Source organism: Tursiops truncatus, chromosome 2 (genome assembly GCF_011762595.2).
Source record: "Tursiops truncatus isolate mTurTru1 chromosome 2, mTurTru1.mat.Y, whole genome shotgun sequence".
Classification (NCBI taxonomy): Eukaryota; Metazoa; Chordata; class Mammalia; order Artiodactyla; family Delphinidae; genus Tursiops; species Tursiops truncatus.
Window position 1 is genome coordinate 36,068,202 of NC_047035.1, and position 18,071 is coordinate 36,086,272.

General features: G+C 36.5%; 1 protein-coding gene across 9 annotated transcripts in view; it reads right to left on the bottom strand.

Annotated features, from left to right (window-relative positions):
* Positions 1-18,071, bottom strand: part of FUT8 (fucosyltransferase 8) — a 318,277-nt gene that overhangs the window by 13,548 nt on the left and 286,658 nt on the right. For all 9 annotated transcript variants that reach the window (XM_019922488.3, XM_033851048.2, XM_073800357.1 and 6 more), the window contains 2 exons: positions 9,228-9,474; positions 5,256-5,432 (listed from right to left, as the gene is read on the bottom strand). In XM_019922488.3, the coding sequence (XP_019778047.1) occupies positions 5,256-5,432; positions 9,228-9,474 (424 nt within the window). The remainder of the gene's footprint in view (positions 1-5,255; positions 5,433-9,227; positions 9,475-18,071) is intronic.

The window sequence follows — 18,071 nt, forward strand, 5'->3', positions numbered from 1 at the left end:
AAATTTGGTCACTGAGCTTTTCCTTTAGAATATAAACATCATGATTAAACTTCATTTAAATTTTTAGTTTAGAATTTGTGATAACTGAGACTTGTCTCCCTTAACCCCCATAAGCACCATCTTAACAAATAATGGTGACAGAAAACCATTCTAATAAATTTATGAAAGCAAATTCCTTGTAGATGTCCACCAACTAATATTGTGGTAGTCCTGAGAAGATATGTGTTAAAAAATATTAAAACAGGATGTGTTTAAAAAGTCTACTATATGTTCAAATGATTCTACTCTGAATTAGAGGTTTAATTATACTCTAGTATAGAGTGAATAAATTTTCTCAGTGCATGAGACAGATCAGAGTTAAGTTGTAAACTTTCAGAAGTTACATGCAAAGGGGATAGTCATTGTACCTACTTTATATAATTTTTTAAGAATTAAATAAACTAAGCAATGTAAAGTGCTTAGAAGAGTATCTGACATGTAGTAAATGCTCAATAAATCATTAACTGTGATTGTTAAACATTCTTTCCCCATATATTCACCTGGTTTTATCTCTTACTTCCCTCTTAGATCTCTGCTCAAATGCTGCCTTATTAGTGAGGAGTTTGGCAATCCCTATCCCTTTTACTTGCTTAATTTTTCTCTATGGCTCTTACTATCACTGAACATAATATATATTTACTGTTTATTTACTGTCTGCATTCATTCCCCACCTCCATCATCCCTAACTAGAATGTAAGCTCTATAAAGAGAGGTATTTCATCTGCTTTGTTCACTCTATTATTCTCAGCACCTAGAAGAGAATCTGGAATATAATACAAGGTCAATAAATATTTGTTGAAAGAATAATAGTTCCTATTTATAAGCCCTGAGGCAGCAGGAGTCAGCTTACATGTCTTTTTCCCACACAGTATTTCCCAAAGGTTAGGACTATGCCTTATTTTCCTTTGCATCACAGCATCTAGCACTCCACACAATGCTATGTGGATGAATACATGAACAAGTTAGTGCTACCTATGTCTGGGACGTTTTCCTAATTCTCTAACAGCTGCTTCAGATTTCTCTTCATTCCACAACCTCCAAGGCGTTTTCTCTCATAGCCTCTAGTAATGACTGTGAAGAAAAAGTCTCTGAGCACTGTTTCAGTGATTGGTATTCAGTGTTCAGATCCATTTGGCCTCATTATTTTTGACATTTTGCCCTCCTCAACTTTGAATCAGGGAGATGAAGGAAATGTCACATTTGTTCTGAAAAGAAAACTACCAGAAAAACTTTTAATGTGATTCCTGTGAAGATGCAGATCCAGTCATGGGACAGAAACAGAAACAAATAAATATGAAAAGGCTGGAGGGTGGAGGAGGGGGGAAATCGTTAAAACACACCAGTACAGGTTTTATCCTAGAATAAAGACTAACTCTGTCAGCATGGTTTGGGTGCTCAGTGAAACAAACACAAGAGGTATCCTTTTACTGAGAAGTGATGGGAACATTATGCCCTTCCTAACTTAAAGGCCTCTTCCTGGAACCAAACCAAAAGGTCATCTAAGTTCCTCAGGCCTTATCTCTATATGCAAAAGATAGTTTGATGAAGGATACTGAGTGTTGAAAAACAGAAACAAAGTGAATAATGAGGGAAGGAGATTTTGTACTTCCAATAATGAGCATGAAACTTTCCACACAAACATGCTTCTTTCTTGTCTTACGCCTACAAGTATGCCAGCAGAAGTCTTCCACTGTGAGGCTGCAGAGATTGGCAATGATTAAAAAAAATATTTTTTTCTTCTTCCATCTTGCAAAAATTTATTTTTTATCTCACCCACAAAGTTGTAACTTGAAAGTATAAACTAACATCAAATTTTCTTTTGTGAGGTCTTTCTCCAGACGGGGGGATACTCCTCTTCTTGACTTCACTACCTAGTATACAACTCCTTCAGGACAATTATATAATGACACTGATTATTTGTTACCCGTATACCGCCTACCAGTTGGATACGCCCTGAGATAAGGAGCCACATATTATCTTTTATTTCTTTGTGTATTCCTAATGCCCTGTAACTGTCTAGCATATTACATGTAGTTCAAAAAAATAGTGAAGAACTTTACCACTATTGCTGATTCTTCATTTCACATGGCAACCAAATGCTTTACAACAACTTTTAAACAAATTTCCTTACCTCTATTCATTTAAATGAACCTAATTTTAGGAAGAGCTTGTCCAGCATTTTTGATAAAGAGCAAACTACATATGTAAATATTTAATCTGAGAGATTTTTAATGGCTTGTTTTTTCTCCTGTTTCACTCCTAAACCCAGTCTCCACAATCTTAGAATACAATGCTGGATAGACAACTTTAATAGTTCTTACTTCTTTGACAAAGATTCTGTGATTTAAACACTCTAACAGTGAATTACCTAAGAGAGAGATCTCCACATTATCAGCAGCTGTCACAGTCACTAGGATGCTGGTGCTAAAATCTCGTGAATGAACTCAGTCTTAATCTAGAGAGACCTGAGGTGTAATACTAAGCAACAAAGCATTAACTACCGGAGCCACATATATAAGCTAATCTTGACCCCTTTTACAAAGAATAAGCTAGTCAGAAAAATGGTTTCTTCTCTAACTGTACGAATACTATGCCTCATTTAAGTTTAATTCTCCATCTCTTCACCCTCTTGAAGCAGAAAAGTCTTATAATCACCTTGGATTCTATATACCTTGTTGAAAAATTAATTCATGCTTTGGTTTCCTAAAACAATAACAGAAGTTTTATGATTTGCTTAGGTATCAAAACCAATCCTGAGAGGTCAAAAGCAGAATTAATTCAGAGTGGAAAAAACTTTTAAGTAAAATAATGAAGGAGAAAAACGGTATTTAAATTCCTGAGAAAATCCTTAAAATGACTCAGAAAACCAAAGAATTTCCAAAGAGGAAAAAAATATGCACAAAATGCTATTGCTACATTTATAACAAAATGCTATTGCTACATTTATAAATGCTATTGCTACATTTATAGCCTGGAATACCATGGGGAGAGGAGTTACTAGCTTCTGACCACACACACATACATACACAAAAGAAAAAATCAAGCTTTACAATTCTTACAATCCAAGTAGATACTACTGCCATCTGTACTATAAGGGTTGCTTGGTGTAAAAATATCACGCTGTGCTATGGATCACAGCTGTAAAATATTCATATCCTTTTATCTAAATACTTCCAAGTCCAGAAATCTAGATTAAGGAAATAATATGGATAATTTCAGGCATACCTCATAGCACTGGAAATTGGAAATAACCTGTCGAATATTAAGAGAATGGTCAAGTAAGCAATGGCATTTCCATTCAGTGGATATGTAGTCACTAAAAAAAGAGATTTACAATGACTTTTTTTAGCAACCTGGGAAAAGGGATCTAGTGCTGTATTAAGTAAAAAAAGAGTTCAAATTATATAGAATATGATCAACTACACAAATGTATAACTACATAAATGACTGAAGGGAATATGTTGATATTTAAATAGTTGTTGCCACTGAGTAATGAGACTGTGGGTAATATTTTTTCCTTGCTTGTATACTTACCAACTCCATATTTTCTAATGAGCATGAGTTATTTTGCCAGTCAAGGGAAAAACTTATGATGCATTCAAGAACAAGTCAAAGAGTAAATAAAGTAATACTTTAACATTTTTTCAACTAAGCTACCAATTCAGTCTGATATTTTAAAATGAAGGACTAAGATGAACTATTTCTACTTTGTTTCTAATAGGTCTGTAATATCAAACTGGAAAAATATCTGTGAAAATTTTTTCTTGTTTTATGTCCAAATGTTCATTTAATCCCTAACTCTTATACTTAAACAAGAATTATAACTATATAACTTGGCTTATGTTTTGCTGATGAATTTCTTGGTCTTTGTGTGCACGCACACCTGCGTGCGTGCGTGCGTGTGTGTGTGTGTGTGTGTGTGTGTGAGAGAGAGAGTGTCTGTGTGTATAATCAATAGAGGGAGCCTTAAAGAAAAAGCAATTTATATCAGGTTAATCTAGATTCTTACGAGGTAGAAATAGGGTTTAAATGATTATCCAATGATATGGATAAATACCTGCATTATAGTATTCATTCCAGATTTGTTTTTCTTCCCAACCCACATTTGTGACATAAAAGAGGGATTGAGAAATAAATTAATTAAAAGTCAAAAAGGTCAAATGATAATTGCTAATAAAATGTTTTCAAACAGATAGGACTGAAATGAACATAATTCAATACTTACTGGGCACTTACTAGAACTAGGTATAGTTTCTAAAGTGCTTATAACCTAGTGAGGGAGACAGAAGTAAGCAAGTGCTAAATACTAAGAGGAATGCACAGAGGAGAACCACTTAGTCAAGGATTCAGGGATGATTTCTGGAGTAGATGGTATTACTCTATAGTAGCACTACTCATACTGTATTGTAACTGTCCATTCCCCTACTAGATTGGGAATTCCTTGAGAGCAGAGAGTGTCTTGCTTATCATGGAATCCCCACCACCTAGCACAGTGCCTGAAATACAGGCAGGCGGGCTCAATACAGCTCAGTACAAGTTGGCAGTCCTTATTATTTCACTTACAAAACTCATCTTTTGATTTTTTGCCTTTTTAAAAAATATAATTTCCAAATTCCAGAAATTTTTATAAGATGAAAACTTACATCTTACACATGGTTTCAGTTGCCTGTGATTGTTGGTGAAGATAGTAAGAGCAAAATGGCAAGCACCTGGTGTGTTTTATTGCTAACAGTCTTGTGAGTTGGTTAGTATGATGGACTAAATGTTTGTGTCCCCCCAGAATTCATATGTTTAAGCCCTAACCCCCAATGTGATAATATTTTGAGGTGGGGCCTTTGGGAGGTACTTAGGGTTAAATAAGGTCATGAGGGTAGGACCCTCATGATGGAATTAGTGCCCTTCCTTACAAGAAGAGACACCATTAAGCTTGCTCTCTCCCTTCCAAGCACATAAAGGTCATGTGAGTATATAATGAGATGACTGCTGCCTACAAGTCAAGAGAAGGGGTTTCAGAATGAAATCTACACCTTGCTGGCACCTCACATAAGCTTTGATCATAATAACAGTTGCACAAGTACACAGTTGTTTGAATTTAAAACCCCCAATAATCAGTAATAACATTCATTGTAACAAGAATCACAAGTCATGGGAATTAAGGATTCCTTTCAACTGAAAAGAGATGGTTCACTCTAGAATCATTAGTTCATCTAACTTACTTTGTTTTTGCCTCCTTTAATAAAGAAGGGTCATCTGTGGCCAAATATACTCTTTTTTTATCCACTTGCATTCTGCGAGCAAGAAGCTGAAAATGTTCTTCAACGTGTACCATGTATTCCTCAATGGGGTGGAAGGCTGCTTCTGTTCCCACTTTGTCTGTGCGTCTGACATGGACTCTGCGGGGGCAGAGGGAGAAAGTCAGATTCTGCTGATAATGTTCTGATCCACTGAGTACTTTTAGGGTACTCAGCTTTATACCCCTATTCATGGTGGCATTATGGACATTTTAAACCAATTTTTCTTTCATTTTCACCATTAGAAAAAATAAAACCAATATTTAAAAAAATTCAAACACATATATTCTAAATATATTTGCATATTAATACAAGGGGAATTAGACAAAATAAGTTAAGTCTTTGAAGAATGCTTTCTTATCAAGAGAAAGTAATTGGCATAATAAGGAATAAATGGGAGATTCCAGAATTAGACCGCATATAAGGCAGCAAATACCAACCAGCCTTCCAGAAAAAACTGGATATAATTTTTAATATATTTGACAATAAAGGATGCCAAGATTCACAGTTGTTATTATGGAACATTAAATATATCATTTGTAATGTTTTGATGCCAAGTTTTCTTTTTCTTCATTTTATCCTGTACTGTCACTGTAATGCCAGCTTGTTGAATTTAAAGTTGTGCAAGGAAAACTCAGACCTGTACGGATTCTTCCTATAGCACAATCAAGGCAAGGCAAACCTTTTAAGAGTTCTTACTATTTTAAGTTCATGGAGCCATGCCAGCCTTTTTGTTCTAGGCATAATGAATTTCCTTTCCCGGCTTTTTACTCTATCAAACACAAGCAGATACTGATCTCATCTGTCCTATTTAAGGAAAGCTCCAAAACTGTAAAACTGGGGACACAGATTTACATTGTCCTGCACTGAATAAGGCATTGACTTCCAACAGTATTTTAATGAAAACAGGAACAATAGTTAGAGTTTGTTTTCATAAGTTAAAACACTACTTAAATTTGCTCTTCCCACATCTCCCCTCTTCCCAAATTACTAAACCACTATTCAAATGTTGGAAAAGAAAAAACGTAGATTTGTTTCCTTTAGGTCACAATATGTAGGCATGTCTTAAGTCAAGCCTAGGGCCAGCTTTTTATTATGTATCTGGAGTGAGGGTTTAACTTCACTGGAGTTACTCTGACATCTTGGTGGCTGTTCTTTCCTTTGCATTTCAGGTGATAGTCCAGATGTGAATACTATCGTATGAACACCTATCGTATCATCTTTTCCTTCCCACGTTCTTCTTAGTCACTGGTTCTCTCAGGAAATTTGGAATTGTTCACTGTGCTCCATGGAGATGAGATAGGGCAGAAAGAACAATTCCACTGAATTTCAATGAAAAGTTTCATGAGAAGAAACACTATTTGAAACTCTGATTTTACTGTGTTCTTGCTTTAGCTCTACTATTTAGAACAGGGGTCAGTAACTTCTATACATATGAAGACTAAGAAACAGGGAAGAAACGGGGTAGGAGTATGAAAATAAAGATAAAAACAAAGGAGAGCTATAACAAGAAGGAAAAATCAAAGGAAGAGGAGCATTTGACATAGTGGCAGAGTACTACTAAGCAATTTTCTCAATTTTCCAAGTATTCCTGAAATTAGGCCTGGACCAATAATTTGAGAGAGGATCTTAATGGAATTTTTATGAAGAATCAGAATGTTAGGCCTGTGAAGGATATTAGAAGTCATTTGGTTTAATGTAACTCTTTCATCTGACAGTTAAAGAAACTGATGTCTCTGAAGATATTTCAGGGAACAAAATGACAATATAAGGCAAAGGGAGGCTGGTTTCTTTCACATACATTTTAACCCAGTCTTTACAAAAGTAAAAGTTATTTGTGTACTTGCCTGATTTTCACTATCTATCAAAGCTCCTCCAGGGCAAGGAATCTGGTTTTATTTATTCCCAATTGCACCAAACACAACAAATGAATGAATGAATGGATGATGGGCAGACACAAAAATCTAACTGTTTAGTATATTGTAAGTAGAAACCTTAGCTACTACTATCTAACCTAGCATTTTCTTTTGTTTTGTTTTGTTTTAATAAATGAAAAAAGAGTGACAATTAATGAAGGCCCAGAATGACCAAGTAAGTTGTCCAAAGTCACATAACTTGTTAGTGGTGGAAGCCAGATTGGACCCCCAGGTTCTTGAACTCTAATGCACCCCTCTTTCATTACAGCACACTACTTAAGTGTGCAAATAACTTAGCTGTCTGCAGTACTTCAAGTTTCTATATTTGGCCAATTCTCAATGTGGTGGATACTCCACGAAAAATTAATACAGGTAGTTTTCTGGTATGTAAAACGACAGGAAGTCCAGACAAAGTTAAGCAGGTGTAAGTCCTGGTTTTGCCTTTATAAACCCTGGAACTTTGGGAAGAGATTTTCTTTCCTTAGTTTCCTCACCTGTAAAGTGGTTATCTCTGCCCACATCACAGGATTGTGTTACAGAATCAATGGGATAATGCAGTTGAAGTTACTTTGGTAATGTAACTACTATAATGTACCTTTCTCCATCTTCCAAGATCCTGTTCAAACACTGCAGCTATGAAGCCTTTCTTGGTCCTTTCTTGGGAATGGAAGTGCATTTCCCCTCCCTCGACCTCTCATAAAACTTTTTATGCTTTCTCTCAGGGCATGTATCACATTCTGCTCATATAATGTTAGTTGTGTAAGTCTCTTTTCCCATGGACTGTGAGGAGTTAGAAGGATCCATTAAAAAAAATTTAACCTCTGTCCCCCACAGTAGCAAGTATTCAATAAACATTCTGCAGATAAGTGAATGAATCAACACATGTATTAATATTAACCAATAGCTGACTTTATTACAAACAATAGAAGCTGCAGAATGCCATAGTCTAGCCTACAAATCTATTTTCAGGAATTACTTAAGCATCATCAGTCTCTCTGAAAGGTAATAATATTTTACAGTGTATTTTTTCCCACAGAACTAAAATCCTTTTTCATCCTTATATTATCACATCATCATTTTTAGGGCAGGTATTGCCTTCCCTATTTTACAGATGGAAAAAAAAATCAAAGCTCAATAATACTATTATTAAGTAACTTGGCCCAGAATTAGGGAAAAGCCAGGAATATTACTGAGGTCACTTAACTCTCAGTCTAGTGTTCTTCCCATTAGGCCAAGAACATTTCCCGTGGTGTGAAATCTGGCATCAGGACCCAGGAAAACTCCTTACTCCACAACTTTTTATGTATGGGTATAGGAGCACATGCTTGTGAGCAAAGATGCTCTTTTGGATTTTTTTTTGCTTCCAGGATTTCCTGATATATCTCCCTTAACATAAGCATGAGACTGTACATATATACATGATAACTCCCAAGTGGGCCAAGAGATAACTTTAAACAATAATTTTAACATTATCTTACATTACTAATGATATCTTTATTCTCAAAGTAGCTTTCAAAACAAAAAAGAAAACAGAACATCAAAACTGCAAAAGAATCACCAGTGGCAATTAATGAAATCCAAGAATAAGGTGCAATAGAAAAGCTATAAGTATGAGAGCTTCATCTCGTAACCCTGTTAGAGTAAGACAGGAGTCATGTATAGCATCTAAAATACTCCCAACAAAATAAGATTTTGCTGGTTTCCCCAGGAGAGACTGTTAATTTCAGAAATATGGTTTTATATATTTGTTGAATGAATAAATGAACAAATGATTAAGGGTGACTAAATTATGATGACTCAGCTGTTCTAAATGAACAAAGGAAGAATAATCTCCCTGTGGCCTAAGGTGAACTCTGGAACCTCTGTTTTTGGGTGGGGCTACGAAAATCACGCTATATCTTGTAAAGTTCACACTGTATTGTAAAGGTATGTATCCCTGCTACTACATATCCCTTTTAGGAGGAACAAATCAGGTTCTTACCCAATAACTGGATGTTTGAAGCCTAGCTTCTTGGTGGCCTCTTCTATTTCTTTTTCCAGCCAAGGTTGTGGGCGGATCAAGTATTTGACAAACTGGGACACCCACCACACTGCAGGATCACCATGGACTCGTACAAGTCGATCTGCAAGGTCTTCTGGTACAGCCAGGGGTAAATATGGAGGACGAGGATGAAGACTGTCTACAATGGGGAGCTCAACCACCTGAACATTTTTGTCCTTTACTTCACCTGAGGGAATATCAAAACGTATCATCACCACATTGTATTCCTTGTACAACTACCATTTGACAAGAACTCACTCTGGGTGCTTTTATCTTCACAGAAACTCTAAAGAAGTAATATAATTTTCATTTTACAGAGGGAGTTAAGTAACTTGCCCTAGATACCAGAGTAAAAGTGACAGAGCTGAATGTCACATTCAGGTTGGTCTGCCCCTCAAGTTCATGGCCTTTTCTTTTCTATCATAATGTGCTGCCATATCAACACTTCATACCCCAGATAACAATGGTGTCCATTTTTCTAGATTCCATATACATACGTTAATATATGGTACTCTTTTTTCTCTTTCTGACTTACTTCACTCTGTATGACAGACTCTAGGTCCATCCACATCACTACAAATGACTCAATTTTGTTCCTTTTTATGGCTGAGTAATAGAGGGGTGGGATGGGGAGGCTGGGAGGGAGGCTCAAGAGGGAGGGGATATATGTATACATATAGCTGATTCACTTTGTTGTACAGCAGAAACTAATACAACATTGTAAAGCAATTATAATCCAATAAAGATAAAAAAAAAATGGTATCCGGCACTCAAAGCATCTAATCAGAGAATAACCATATCGCCAGTGGACATGGCTCCCTAGGCAAAGGTTCTGTTTTTTATACTTGTTTTTTAAAAATTTTTATTGGAGTACAGTTGATTTACAATGTTGTGTTACTTCTGCTGTTCAGAGAAGGACAAATATTGTATGATATCACTTATATGTGGAACCTATAATTGTTGTTTTTGAATTAGACATAGTGTTCTCAAAACTTCCAGCTTGCCATTATAGCAAATGGCTCTTGCATACTTTCATGACAGACCACAATGACTCTAGAGATATCTAAAGATCACAATTTTAAGGCAAGCATCTCTCTCTTTTGAAGAAAAAAATTTGATAGTTCTAAAGTATTTTTTTTTTCTTGGCCAAAATTAGACCTATTATATTCTCAATGATGATGAATAGAATCTGTGTTGATTGTTTACCTGGATATTTTAAATTTAAAGTTAGAACAGAGATAGAGAGTTTCTGTAGATGACGACTGGTTTAAAAACCCAACTTCTATATACCATTAATGTTACTGCTGTTCTATCAACTTTATAATGCAATGAGAACAAACCAAAATGTGATAGACAGCATCCTTAGAGTTTACGTCACATACTGAAGACCACATGGTAATAACTAGAAAACACAAAGATATCAGGCAGAAAGATTTCACAAATGTAAAACGTACTGACTTAAATTTTCAATAACAAAAAGTATTAACCTGAACATACAAAATAACTCCAGTTAAGATGTTGTCATTGTGCATAATAAATTAGAATCACAGTTAAACACTGGACTGTCAAAGGAAGAATGTACTTGTAGAGAACAGACCTAGAATATGTTTAAAATGTATCCACCAGAATGAAGCACAGTCCTTAAATTCTGTTTTTCTACATATATGAAAAGTATTTTTAAATAAATTACATGATCTGGGTATGTGATCACTCAAACCAATTGCATAGTTATTAGAAAGTCAGTATAACTAAGAATTAAAAACTTCTGGTTAATATTCTCTCTCTCTCTGATATATAAAACTCATTTCAGGAGTCTTAGAACAAAGCCCTTGAAACATGACATTTGTTGAGGGAATAAATGGGAATAAACAAATTTACCGCCAGTATTTCAGTTGTCTAGCATGCCAGTTAAGAAAGAGTTGGGCCCCTTTATCAGATGAGAAACTGTAATTAAGAGTGTGTGGGGAAAGAATGAGCTGCATTTTAAATTAATCTCTAATAGTCTCCCTAAGGCAAGGAAAACTGGGGTGCTTTCCCTGATGTGGAGATGATAAGTAGTACATGTATGAGAAAGGAAAAAATAAGGAAGAAAGGTAGCTCTTTTTTTTTTATAAAAAACAAAGAGGGAAAGAAAGAAAGATCCTAGCTTCTCATATACAACCATAAACAAAAGCAAAATTAGTACGGCTACCTTCTTTTTGTGATTACTTCCTGAAAAGGTTATTCTAAATGTTCCATGTAACTAGCTCCAAACTTCATTCATGTGAAAGTATTACCTTCTAATTGTCCTAAGACCTCAAACTTCTGTACAGCTAGACCTATTGACTATTTCATTTCAGAAGTGAAAACTATGCTTGTACCTTCAAGACACAGAACTCAGTTTATTTTTATTGACTCTTTTATTCATTCATTCATTCAAATATTTACTGAATACTACTATGTCAAACTCTGTACTAGGCAGAGTATAGAGTGATGACATGGTTCCTGCCTGTCAAGATTTCCAGTTCAAAAACCTCACCCAGAACTAGACTGCTTTTGGTGAAAGAAAAACAAACAAAATAAAACAAACCATCATCACCAACAAACATGCTACCCAAAACATATCGATACTCAGCTGCCTAGTAAAATATTAAGAAAGGGGTATTCATATTTATAAATGAAAAGAACTGTCACAGCATGAAAGTTTAGCCTCCTCAATAATGATACATTTCAAAATGAAAGATAATTACATAGTACACACTATGTTAGAAGGTCTTTTCTTTTACTTGGTTTACCACATAACATTTTTCATTCTATTGGAATATACATTCAAAAGAATTTAAATCTGGAAGAGATCCTAGAGATAATCTTACTCAGTGTTTTCTAAACTTCAGTCATTTAAGTACCACCTTTGTAATTCTCCCCATATCCATATACCATCTGTACTATTTAATGTTTTAAAAATTCACTTTTTAAAACTTAAATTGATTTATTTTATAGATGGTAATTAAAAATATAACTTCACTAAAAACAAACCATGTTATTAAACTCTATACAGATACTATTGCTTATAAAGAGTTCTGAGCTCAAGTCAGATTTTTTTTTTTTTTTTTTTGCCGGTACGCGGGCCTCTCGCTGTTGTGGCCTCTCCCGTTGCGGAGCACAGGCTCCGGACACGCAGGCTCAGCGGCCACGGCTCACGGGCCCAGCCGCTCCGCGGCATGTGGGATCCTCCCGGACCGGGGCACGAACCCGTGTCCCCTGCATCGGCAGGCGGACTCTCAACCACTGCGCCACCAGGGAAGCCCTCAAGTCAGATTTATATTAAAAAAGATTATTAGTGAGGTTTTAAGGGGTGATAATTGCCTCTCCCTTTATATCTCCTATGAGTTTGAAACCAAATGAAAAGCAGAGAGAGGAATAAAAAGGCAATCAAAATATCAGCTTGATTACCAATAAAGATGAACTGGAGAACACAGTTTTGTGTTCTGGATCGATGGTCTCATGGGTTTCCTAATAGTTCCCACCCAGTCCTAAGCAGAGTTTGTCAACAAAGGCCTTCTATGCACATGGTGGAGGAGGAGCGTGTCTTCTGAGAATGCGCCACACCATGAGATGAGCCAGAAAGGGCTTGACCTCACATGTTTGGTTCTTCCTCTTAACTCACCAGTTGTATAACACAGGACTTTCCTTCCAAGTAGAGGTGAAATGAGGTAGACAGAGCAAAAAAGCACTTCTGTACTTTTCCCTTCTAAGGAATGGAATTAACTTTGCTTCTATAGAGATATTTGAGGAATAAACGATCCACAGTATCTGCCCCCGCCTACCTCCATCCCCAAACAACTATCCAGTGTTAAAGAACTATTAAAGATATCTTGATATCAAATTGAGACTGATATAATCAGAAAGACTGAACAAGGAATAACTCTTTCAGGTATGAGATTCAATGTTCATTTTAATGTTTTATCAGAAAACCACCTGACATTATCACATATGCCACCTAAAGTCACCTCTAGTAATCTGTGTGGTAGGTTTCAGAATTTAGGAAACACAGATTTATTTAAACTGCCTCATTTTCCAGAAGAAATAGACTAAGAGAGGTTAAGAGAACTTCTCAACGGTAATACAGCTAATGATCAGACTCTAGTGTTTACTCCACTACTTGTATTACCTTCTGCTTTCTGGAACATAAATTTTTAAAAAGCATTTAAGTATGGCCCTATTGACCAATCAAGAGTGCCCTGCCACTCTAAGAGGACTCTAGTGTTGGTTAAAAAAAAAAAAAGCACTGCATCAACCTTCTAGCAAGAGAATATTTCAGATGTACAAATCATACATAAGTCAGTACTATTCATCTGTAAAGAATCAGTGCAAACTAGCCTGGGCATTACACAACTGACTGCCCAGTTCAACTTGAATTGATTCGGTCATTATTAATTATCTCATATTCAAGACTACCTCTCTTGTGGATAATCCTCTTTTATCAGGTCATTTGCTGAGGGCAGCTCTGGCAGGAGCATAGGTAGCTCTTTGAAAGGGATGATCTCCACGGTTACAGGCAAGTACCTTTAGAAGAGCCCTCTTCCCTGCTAGTCAATTCATGAGAGCCCCATTTAAAAGCACTACTCTGTCATCATTTCATGTAACATTAAGTCAGAGACACCAGCCCTGCAGCTAGTCAATTAGAATTATTAGTCTTCCAAAGACTCAATAGAAAGGGCTTGAGAAGCTTAATATCCACCATAAATGAATGGGTTCTGCTATAATGAAAAATGTTTCAAGGATAGAAAGATTTTGGGTCCCAGTGCATACGATTTCTTCTGTATTTACTGTCTTGTTGTGAGAGAAGCAGCACTCAGGAGGGGGAACTCTCCTAAAAACAGAATTCATAGAGCTCAGAATTGTCAAGGCAGAGAGGTTTGGAATACGGTTGCCAGTTGAGAAAAATCTTCAATAAGACATCACTATCTAGAACTTAAATTCACTTGGTGGGAGGAGGGGGTTATTAGTAACTTATCTGAAAGTTCTGATATTCTGTCATCACTAACTTGACCAAAATTCTGTGCTATACTGAAAGTACAGAATAGCAGTACGTTGTCTAAACTAGTAATACTTCCTGCTCATATTACAGCAAGGAATTTGTATGATTAAATTATATCCACAAAGACTACCTGGACTTTTGAGATTTAATTTTCTTTGCCACTGTGTGGCCAAATAGGACTGACTAAATTCTCACTCAACTCTCTGAGACTTGTTAGAGAAGGCAAGAGTAAAAGACCGAAAGTTAACTAGCGTGGTGAGACCTCTAGAGGCACGGGGGAGCGTTCTTGATTTTACTTGATTTATAGATGGCCGTTTAAAAAAAAAAAAAAAAATCACATAAATGTGTGAGCTCTGTTCTTTTGGATTTTAACATGACGACATTAATATTTATATCCTCATTTAATGACTGAGCTCTGTTCTCGTTTAAAATATGAAGGAAAGATACACTATTAAAAAGTGAACATCTGGGCTACTTTCCTTTTGTTTTACAACCACTGATAGCGGCTGATAGAGATCTCTTCCTGAACTTGAATGAACAACTGTCACCTGCCATATGAATTCCATCACTGCTCTACTTAAGCAACAACTCAAAAGACTGTTATTACTGCCAGTTTGAAGCCTTGAACCAACTGAGTGAAAAGTTCTAAATTCAATCATATGAAACACACTGCAGTGTTAGCAACATTCTTAAGAATTAGCATATCACACTGTGGGAACGACTGTGCAGCATTCTTATGAGGTGCTGCCTTCTTTTACTAGCAACAGAAATGCCTGGCAAAAGCAACCAGACTCATGGTTCACGGACCTCAATGATATTCTGACAGACTTGACTCTGGATTGAGGACTGAAAGAATAGCTAATGGAAAATATGTAATAACTTAGTGAATTATGCAGTTCAGGATAAAGTAGGCAGGACAGTGTCAAAAGAAAAAAGACCAAAGATATTTGTTTGCTCTGTACCACTAAACAGAAGGTTTCCTGCAGTCATTCTTAATGTTTCTGAAACAAATTTAGTCATTTAACTTTTATATACATATGTGTTGCTTTGCCAAGAGGTTCCAGACATTCCACAGACAGCTTGCTCATAAAGGGGATGCTGCCAATAGTTTCTTTGATCATTCAGATTACGCAGGCCCTGGAACTCCATGGCTAGAGATTTTCGGGGAGTTTGTTGTTTGTTTCTTAGTAATACTTTCTCCTAACTTAGAACCTCCTACTAACCCCAAGGATCCCAAGGAATCCTTGAACAGCTTTTCTCATTGGTAAGAAACAAGAGAGTGGAGGAACGGAAAGCAGTAGAAACAAAGACAAGGCTTAATATCATCAAATTTAGCGAAGAGCCAAACCCCAACCTTTCTTTCCCCCATTCTTGTAAAAAAAAAAAAAATCACAATTCCATTCTCATATTCCTCTTATTCTTTCAACACATGTCATGTCTCCTTGAAAGAAATAGCCAGGAGGAAGGACCTCATGGTAATACCAGCCTTTCATTCCTTGAGAATCCCTGCAAGAGGTGATGGAGTGAGCAGGTGCGCTGTCAGGATCTCACTGGATAGAGCTGTCAGTTGGCATGCTGCATTCCCTTCTGCTTTGGGGGAATGTTATAGTTGCCTCTGTGGTTAGCACATACTTGGAGAGTTAGGAATGCGATATTTCATGCTGGATTTACAGCTACTTGTAATTTTTATGCTGTTAGCTTCCAATTATGTTAATCAGGAAGGCCTAATTAGGGTTCCTTGATGATAGGGTAAAGGTCCATCCTAATACTCTAAGATACAAGAATTACAACAAGAAATCCTGGATATTCCATGAGAGAAGAAAATGAACATACAGTCATTTTGGAAGAAGGAGATAATAACAAAATAGTTAAGACTTCTGTGGGATGTGAGGAGAGAAGACAAATTAAGTGTGGCACCATGCTAAAGCACTGATAAAACAGACAAATATCTTGGCCTACTAAAATAGGGACTGGAACATCAAACCTCCCTCATATTGTATGCTAGACCAATCCATAAAGTACCAGCAGCTCCAAGAGTCACCCTGCCATCATGCCCATCTTTAGCTCCTGCTGCCACCTCAGACTGCAGCGTACGACTTCTTCCCCAGCTGCCTCCTCCTCCACTGTGGAAGAAAACAGATGGGCAATGGGGTACGGCTTTACATGACAAGCCACAGCTCCTGCTGTCACTGAGGCTCCAATCTGGTATAAGTCACCTGTTCCTCCCTCATTTCTCCTCTTCTGGGTTGTATTAGATCTCTAGAAAGAGAGCTAGTACTTTACAATCTCCAGCCTCTGGTGGCAGAGCTGAGAAAAATACTATAAAGACATTATTCAAAACATGGCTATATTTTACCCATTCTGGTTTAAATGGAGGAAGAGCAGGGGATATCCATAAATAAAGAAAAAGAACTATGAGGCAAAAGGCATGAAACCTTAATTAATGGAGCATGGAAAGGGGAGGGAGGAGGAAGATAAACATAGCAAACAGGGTAAAGAGGAGAAGTCTGAGATGGAGAGTAGTCTTTTGATTATTACTGCTTAAAAAAGATAATACTTTGTACAGGTTTGATACTTCACACGATGGCTCCCATGACACTTTTCGTTTATGCAGGGACTGCACAGCTACAACCTTCTTTAGAATCTACGCTAGAATTTGCAAAGGAATATGTCTATCACTCCTTTGCCAAGAAGATTCCTACTATTTCTTATTATATGCAACATATTTTTCAACCTGTAGATAGTTATCTATCAATAAGCCACAAAGTCTTACCTGGTAGATCTCTAAATCAGAGGCCACCATTTATCATAATCCCATCTTCATCTCAACTGATAAGGATTCTGGCAGGGATACAGGTCCAGAGTCTGTTCTTTCCATATGCTTTACTCCTTGTCAATCACCCATGCTATAAGCCACTTCTAACACAGCTCCTGCATCCACCCCCTCCCCACCTCACCTCTCTATCAGCATCTTGAATTAAGAGCTAACATTTGCTGAACAACTATATGCTAGGTACTACACTAAACATTTTCCATACATTATTCCAATTAGTCTACAAAGTCTTTATGAGGTGAGTACTCATTTTACAGACGAAGTTAACTCAGTCTGTTCAAGGCCACCCAGCTAGCATTCAGAAATAGGAGCTGAACTTAGACATTCTGATTCCAGAGTTTAAAGTCTTACTCCAACCCTACTCCATTACCTTTAAGTTTCAGAGAAAGCCAAAGTGACTCCTCCTGTAATGAAAAACAGAGGCGGGAGGGGGCCAGGCTCCAAGTGTGAATTTAAATAGCCAAAGGAAGAGGTAACAGAACTCCCATGTGTAAGGTACAGATCTCTCTCTACAGAGTGCACTGGATCTAGAAATTAATATTAAGTAAAGGATATAAAAACTTCAAACAGTTATCATGTGTACCCATATAAAGCTATTAGAAGCCATGAATTATGGCTTAACAAAACAATTTCATTCATTGTCATTTTGGGTTCACACTGGGATCCCATAAGAAACAAAAATAATAGCTAGACAGCTGACCTCAAATTTAAATTATTTGTATGAAATAATTAAGGTGCTTTTTAGTCAATTTAAAGCTCATGGTTAAGAGTTAATAATACCTTCACAATTTGATTGTAAAGAGAAAATATGAATTAGACAACCTATGACAGTCTTATTTCCTAATAATGATATAATAAGCTTTCCATGAAGAAGAAATAGCCTACTTCAGAACAAAGAATCAGGAAGCAGAGTTATTATAAAGAGATTATT